The 8,013-nt window shown below is 26.2% G+C and overlaps 1 protein-coding gene across 1 annotated transcript in view; it reads left to right on the top strand.

The window, feature by feature from the left end:
- Positions 1-578: 578 nt before the first annotated feature.
- Positions 579-8,013, top strand: part of Phum_PHUM226120 (titin, putative) — a gene marked incomplete at both ends in the record, with an annotated part of 41,422 nt that continues 33,987 nt past the window's right edge. The window contains 18 exons of the mRNA XM_002425835.1: positions 579-891; positions 992-1,013; positions 2,070-2,232; positions 2,405-2,546; positions 2,773-2,908; positions 2,995-3,198; positions 3,282-3,583; positions 3,663-3,883; positions 3,967-4,122; positions 4,205-4,451; positions 4,540-4,712; positions 4,805-4,987; positions 5,086-5,165; positions 5,239-5,405; positions 5,489-5,809; positions 5,950-6,072; positions 6,253-6,857; positions 7,351-7,650. Coding sequence (XP_002425880.1) covers positions 579-891; positions 992-1,013; positions 2,070-2,232; positions 2,405-2,546; positions 2,773-2,908; positions 2,995-3,198; positions 3,282-3,583; positions 3,663-3,883; positions 3,967-4,122; positions 4,205-4,451; positions 4,540-4,712; positions 4,805-4,987; positions 5,086-5,165; positions 5,239-5,405; positions 5,489-5,809; positions 5,950-6,072; positions 6,253-6,857; positions 7,351-7,650 — 3,858 coding nt within the window. The remainder of the gene's footprint in view (positions 892-991; positions 1,014-2,069; positions 2,233-2,404; positions 2,547-2,772; positions 2,909-2,994; positions 3,199-3,281; positions 3,584-3,662; positions 3,884-3,966; positions 4,123-4,204; positions 4,452-4,539; positions 4,713-4,804; positions 4,988-5,085; positions 5,166-5,238; positions 5,406-5,488; positions 5,810-5,949; positions 6,073-6,252; positions 6,858-7,350; positions 7,651-8,013) is intronic.

Raw genomic sequence — 8,013 nt, 5'->3', positions numbered from 1 at the left:
ATTACCTCCGTATAAAAGAAAAAAAAAAGTGCGATGTGGAATTATGGTAAAAAAAAAAAAAAAATATTTTTTTTAACGTTGGAAAATTTTTATTAAATTCTACAAACAAATTTATTATTATTATTATTTATAAAAATAATCTATCATTTGATTGAATGTTAATAAGAATAAAAAAATAAATTTTTAAATCGTCATTTTTCAAAAAAAAAAAAAAAAACGGTGACAATAAAACTTTATTTATTTAATTTAAAGCTGCAGTTATATTTATATATATATATATATATTAAAAAAAAGTTATTTTTAGCTGTCAACTAATATTTTATAGTTTACTCATCGATAAAAAAAAAAAATTTCTTTTTTTTTTTTTTTAGTGCAAAAAACCAAAAAAAAAAAAAAAGATAATAATAATAAATTTTTCGTTGAGTTCATATTCTCCCCCTAAATAAAAATAAAGGGGCAGGAGAAAAAAAAAAAAATTTTTATTTTTACACGGTTTTTTTTTTTTAATACCGTTAATTAATTTTTTTTTTTTTTTTGGTTTTTTGGGGGGTTTCAGATGACGTAAAAAAAAAAATAAAATGGGAGTGGCCGAGGATTTTGCTCCTAGTTTTACGCAAAAACCTCAACTTCGTCAGGAAGACGAGGGAAATCGTCTCGTCTTCGAATGCCAACTCCTATCATCTCCCAAACCTGAAATTCATTGGTTTAGGGGTGAAACTGAATTATTCGAAGATAATCGAACGGTTTTTAAAACGCAACCAATCGAAAACAATAAATTCCTTGTCGCATTAGAATTGGATGATGTCGTCGAAGAAGATGCCGGACTTTATAAAGTTAAAGCAAAAAATAAAATGGGTGAAGTGGCGGCATCGATAAACCTTAATTTTAGCCGTAAGTTTAACGATAGCAAAAAAATTAATCATTATTATTATTATTATTATTTTTTTAAAAAATATATTTAATTAATTTTTTTTTTTGTTTTTCGTTTCAGCTGTCGATGAGCCGCAAGAAAAGTAAGTAATTAATTTTTTTTTTTTTTTTTTTTTTTTCGAACGATAATTTTTTAAAATTTATCAAATTTGGCGATTAAATATAAATAAATAAAACATTAAACGTTAGCAATAATAATAATAATAATAATAATAAATGTATGCATTAAGAAGATCAAAAAACATAAAAAATTTAAATTTTTGGGCAAAGTTGCAAACGCCCAACAACAACAACAAAAAATAAAAAATAAAAAATTTGCTCAATTGTCTTCTTGCAACTTAAATAAATTTTTATTTTTAATTTAATTACCATTATTATTATTATTATTATTATTATTATTATTATTATTATTATTATTATTATTATTATTATTGTAATGAATAAATTTTTTTCTTTTTAAATTTAAATTTTAATTCAAAAATTCAAAGGAAAAAATTGTTTATTTTAATTTATTTAAATAAAACTATTAATTGTCTTATTTTAAATTTTAACGGTTATTTAGGTCACTTATATATATATAAAAAAATTTTTATGTATTTCCGTTAAATATAGTTTGCAAGTTTTAAAGTTTTTTTTAAATGAATTTGCAGTATGTTTGATTTTCTGATAAACAAACAAACAAACGCATTCATAGTGTTTGAATTTGGCCAATATTTAAACTGTTTTTTTTTTATCTGGCTATTACGTGGGTGATGACAAACGTCAAACACCCAAAAGATTTTGGCTTTGATTCGATACACACAAGAAAAAAAGAAAAAAAAAAGATCAACGAACGAAATAAATGAATCAAATCGATTTGTAATAAATTAATTTTTTGTTATTATGTAACAAACATCAAACACTTGTATTTTAAAAAATTATTATTATTATTATTTTTTCCGTTAAAATTCGAAAGATAAAAAAATTTTCATACGACCAATGAGATCGTTTTATTTTTCGGCCATTTTGTAAATCGAATAGCTTACGCCATCATTTTTTGTTCTAGTGCTTTCTGTTATCTCGATTGAAAAGGACAATTTTTTTTTGGTGAATTCGTTTTGATTTTTAATTAATTTATTCATTTTTAATTTTTCTAAAAGGCAAATAGATGGTCTAGCACCATCTTTTTCTAAAAAACCAGCCATAAGACAAGAAGAAGATGGGAAAAAATTATTATTCGAATGCAGAATACAAGCCGATCCAAAACCGACCGTTACTTGGTTTCACGATGGCGTTCTCGTTAAAAATACTCCCAGACACAAGGTTACTACTTTTTTTTTTTTTTAAAAAAAAAAACATATTTCATTTATAATTTATTACATGTTTTTATTATCATAAAAAATAAACTTGATTTGAAAAGAAGAAAAATTTTTCTAAAGATTATAATCTTTTAAAATAATAATAATAATAATTTCTTGGTTTGGCTTAATTTTAGATTTTACTCGATAAAGATGGACACTCATATTTTGCTACATTAGAAATAAAAAATGTTACAGTAGAAGATGCCGGCAAATATAAAGTGACGGCTAAAAATGAATTGGGCGAAAGTAACGCAACAATTAGTTTAAATTTCGACAGTGAGTATGAGTAAATTTAAAAAAAAAAAAAAAAAAATAATTAACGATAAAATAAAGACTAATATTTCACTTAGTTAAAAAAAAAATGTCGACTAACTACACAAAAATTTATCATTTTTTTTTTTTTTTTATTTTAATGAATTACCGACTTGAGTTAATTGTTTATTTTTTTATTATCTATTTTTAAATAAGTTTTTAACAAAAGAATTTTTGTTTAATTATCCAGGTGACGAAGCACCGGTCCCGGAGGACGGCATTAAGCCTACCTTCACTGAAAGGCCAATCATCAGACAGTCTGATGATGGTACAAAAATTACGTTCGAATGCCGATGCGCAGGCGACCCAAAACCGACAATAACATGGTTAGTTATATTTTTCTAAAAACCCGAATACTTCAATTTATATTTAAAAAATGAATTCATTATTATTATTATATGTTATGTTGTAGGTATCATGGAAAAACTTTAATTCAAGAAGGCGGACGTTACAAAACATCATTAACACTCGATCAAAAACTCTATCATATGGCAAGGTTAGAAATTTCTAACGTTGAAAACGCTGATGGAGGAGAATATAAAGCGATTGCAAAAAATGTACACGGAGAAGGTGTTGCAACAATTAATTTGAATTTTGAAGGAGGAGAAAAACCCAAGTAAGTTTCATTTTATCAAAAATTAAAAAACAAAATTAAAATAAAAAGAAACATTTGCATTTATTTTTTTTTATTTTTTAAAGAATACCAGATGGAAAACCTCCACGCTTTCCAAAAAAGCCTACCATTCGACAAGATGGAGAAACTTTAATTATGGAATGCGTTCTAGAAGCTAAACCTTTACCCGATATAACATGGTTCCAAGGCACAAAAAAAATTTCCGACTCAAACAGAGTTCGAATGTCGAGAAAAGCTACAGGCAAAGACACTTATTTACTTACTTTAGAAATAATCAGTCCTACGAAAGAAGATGGCGGCAATTACAGATGCAATGCTTTTAATTGCTTCGGAGAGAGTAATGCAAATATCTCATTAAATTTCCAAGGTAAGTTAAAATGCGATTATTTGAAATTAATTGTCGTGATAAATTTACTACATAAGCTTTTTTCTTACGTAATTTTTAGGTGGTGACGATGAAGGCTTTGCTCCTACCTTCGTTGACAAACCCAAAATCATTCCAAGTGACACTGGATCTTTAATAACAATGAAATGTAAGTGCAAAGCTAAACCAGCTCCGGTGGTAACATGGTACCGAGAAACTGCTGTTGTTAAAGAATCATCCAAAATCAAAATGAAAACAATTGAATTAGGAGAAGATGTTTATGAACTTATACTTGAAATTCAGGTAAAAAAGGTTTTCTTTATTAAAAACAAAAAACAATTTTTAAGGTTTTTTTTATTTTTATAATAAAATTTTTCGGTTTCTAGGATCCCACAAATTCAGATGGAGGAACTTATAAGTGTAATGCCAAAAATGATTATGGAGAAAGCAATGCAAACCTTAATTTGAACATAGAAGCGGATCAAGAACCAGAAGGAAGAGAACCAATTTTCGTTCAAAAACCGCGAATAGTATCAGAACAGGTAAAAAAAAAAAATCTAGTAAATTTAAAGAACGAAATGTTTTTATTATTTAATTAAAAAAAATTTTTTTTTTTTTTTTAAGAATGGTAAATTAGTGGTAATGGACTGTAGCGTAAGAGCCGATCCAGCTCCCACAATTGTATGGTATCACGGACAGAAAATAGTTGAAAAATCTTCCAAGGTCACAATAAGTATTGAAAAGAAAGAAGAAATATATTACATACGTTTGGAATTGAAAGATCCAAACAAAACCGATTCGGGTCTTTACAAATGCAATATTAAAAATCAATATGGAGAACTCAATGCGAATCTCACACTCAACGTTGAAAGTTTGTATCCTTGATATATTTTTCCTGTTGCATTGGACAAAAAAAAAGATCGTTATATTGTAACACAATCAATTTTTAAAATTTTCAGTTGTACCGGTAATTAAAGAAAAACCAAAAATAACAAAAGTGGTTAAAAAGCGAACTGTTATCATTGAATGCAGAGTTCAATCATCTTTTACACCTCAATGTACCTGGTTTAAAGAAACAAAAGCTATTAAAGAAGATTCTAATCACACTGTTCAAATAGAACAAACAAAAGAGGTAACAAACAAACAAACGATTCCGTTTAAAAAAATAATAAGTTTTATTTATTCTTTTTAATATTTTGTAAACCCGCATGCATTTTATTACAGGGTGAATTTAACGTGAAATTACAAATAGAACAAGCTTCTGAAAAAGATAAGGGAGTTTATAAACTTGTTGCTAAAAATGATAAGGGAGAAGCAACATCACAAACTGTTGAACTTATCGAAATACCAGAAGATAAAGAAGAAAAAGTTCAAAAAGTTCAAATTTCAGAAACTTTGCGCGCCATGGTAAGTTTTTAATTATATTTTATGTTAAAATTCGATTCCATTAATTAAATTTGAATGAGGCGAGACGCATAAATTAAAAATTTTTATTTATTTTACAGGAAGTTGAAGAAGGAAAATCAGCTGTTTTCTCCAGTTCACTTAAAACTACTGACAAAACCGTCAAAGTTATCTGGTACAGGTAAGAAAGACAATTTTTTTATTTTTGATTTTAAATGAGTAAGAAAAAAAATTTTGTTTTTTTTTTTTTCTAGAAATAATGTAATAATAAGAGAATCAAGTGACTGTAAAATTTCTTTTGATGGAAAAACTGCCACCTTGGAAATTGTGTCAACTAAATTAGATCATACGGGTACTTATAAAGTCAAATTTTCTAATGCAGTCAGCGAAGAATCTTCTTCGGCTTCCCTAAAAGTCACAGGTATTTTTATAAAAAATAATTATAATTGTTGTTTTTTTACTGCAAGTCTACAGATTGAAAGTTATTTTGTTTAACTCATTTAGAAAAAAAGAAGAAGAAAGTAGTAGAAGAAGAAGAAGAAGAAAAGAAAAAGAAAGAAGAGAAAAAAGTTACAAAAGATCTCGAAGAAAAGACTAAAACTAAAAAAGTGGTAGAAGAAAAGACAGAAATCGAAGAAATAATCGAAGAAAAGGAACCCGTAGGAAAGAAGAAAGAACCTGTAGATGATAAAAAACCGGAAAAAGTACTTAAAAAGAAAGAGGAAGTAGAAGATAAGAAAAAGGAGGTTGTCGAAGAGAAGGAGGTTGAGAAAAAAGAAGAAAAAGTTTTGACTGAAAAAACTGTGAAAAAAAGAGAAAGCGTAAGTTTTTTTTTTTTTTTAATTCATTCAGTTCAGATTTAATCACTGAAAATAATTTTTATTGCAAAAAAAAAAAAAAAATGATCATTTTTTAAAATAATTATAGATAAAAGAAGTTAACGGCACGGCAGAAGTAAACGAAAGGAAATCGTCTGTCGTTGAAGAAGTTGAAAAAAGCATCACAAGAAAAACAAGCATCAAAGATGAACAACCGAAAAAACTTATTAAAAAACCTGAAGATAAAAAGGTACGTAAAAAAAATTTTAGGTTTTTTATTATTATTATTATTAAATTCAAAGTCCAAAAATTAAGATGTTTACATCTCTCAAACACTTATTACAAAACAAACTAAAAACTTTTTACACACACACAAAAAAAAAAAAACATTAAAACTTTTACCCGATAATCACATTCATATAATTACATAAAAACAGCCGTTTGAAAAAGAATCCGATGATCTCGTGAAAAAAATGGAGGAAGATGAGGAAAAACCAAAACAATTTCCGGATGAAACCCTCACTGAAAAATTATCATACAAAAGAAATTCAATATCTATAACAAAAACAGAAATTGAAAACACAAAAGTATTAACTAAAGAGTCAGAAAAACCGTTAGATGAAAAAGTACAAAGTGACGAAAACGATACCGATCAGTCTTCATCATCAGATAAATTAATAATAAAAAAACCGATTTCGAAAAAATCTGATGAAAAAGTGATTGAAAAAACGACAATCAACAACAAAACGAATTACAAATCAAAAGAAATTAACGATAATAAAACAAAAGATGAAAGTAAACCAGAAAAAACAACAATTGAAACAAAAACAAGTCAGATAAAGAAAATTTCTGGAAAAGATAATGAAGAAATTGAACCTTTTGAAATTAAACACATCACACCAAACAATGATAAAATTTTGAATCAGGCTAAAGAAAAGAGCACACAAGATGAAAAAGTTGATAATAACGAATTAAATAACACAAAATCATCATTAGATAAATCTTTGGATGAAAAATCTTATTATGATATGAAAAATTTAACCCCTAATCCTAAGGTGAGAATTTGCGCTCACTTAAATGTTTCTCTCTCTCTCTCTCTCTCTCTCTCTTTCTACTTAATTGTGTTTTTTTTTCATTTATGTTCATTTTATGTGCTCTCTTAACGTAAATTATCTTACATGTTAACATTTTATCTACTATAATGCTTAAAACTTTTATTTTTAAATTACCAAAAAAAGATTTTTCATAGCCAAAAAAAAAAAATTATAATTTCAAAAGGATGAAACCTGAAGCTTCGCATTTTTTTCTTTTTTAAATTTTTGTTATCACCAACTGCAAAATTTTTTTTAAATTTTTTTATTCTTAAAATATCACACATGTCACATACGTGTCAAATCAAATTTACAAACAAACAAAACAACAACAACAAAATCTCTTCAATGCATAACACTTACACATAAACAAATGAATTTTTTTTATTAAAATTTATTAACAGAAAAAAAAAATGATGATGATAAAATTTTTAATATTTTCATTTAAAATTTTCAGAAGGCAGAACCAGAGCCGGAACAGAAAAAACCAGAAGAAAAACCATCGGTTAAAAAAGTTGCAGAAAAGAAAGAACCTGAAAAACCGGAAGAAAAACCATCGGTTAAAAAAGTTGCAGAAAAGAAAGAACCTGAAAAACCTGAAGAAAAACCATTGGATAAAAAAGTTGCAGAAAAGAAAGAACCTGAAAAACCATTGACGAAAAAAGTTACGGAAAAGAAAGAACCGGAAACGGCTAAAGTCGAAGAGCGGCCAGTTCTTAAAAAGGTTCCTGCTAAAGAAAAAGAAGAACCGGAAAAGGTAATTATTCACATTAAAATTTTTAAAATAAAAATAATTAAATTTTAGATCGTTATTTGAAATTTGAAAAAAAAATTCGTAAATTGTCATAAGTAATTATTATTTGAATTAGGTATTATTTATAATAATAATGATAATAATTTATAAATCATTTTATCGCGATTATCATCATTCTAGTCATTCATTTCATTGTATATATTACACAACACACACACACACACACATCTACAAAAAAAAAAAAAAAAAAAAAAAAAAACGTTTTGTAAGTGAAAAATTTAAAAAAAAAAAATATATATATTTTTTTTTCACACATAACTCTAAACATGTTTACAAAACAAATTAACACAAAAAACTTTAATAAAT

Source organism: Pediculus humanus, genomic scaffold (genome assembly GCF_000006295.1).
Source record: "Pediculus humanus corporis 1103172107587 genomic scaffold, whole genome shotgun sequence".
NCBI classification, from domain to species: domain Eukaryota; kingdom Metazoa; phylum Arthropoda; class Insecta; order Psocodea; family Pediculidae; genus Pediculus; species Pediculus humanus.
The sequence above is the reverse complement of the archived record's forward strand: the minus strand, read 5'-3'. Positions and strand labels throughout refer to the sequence as shown.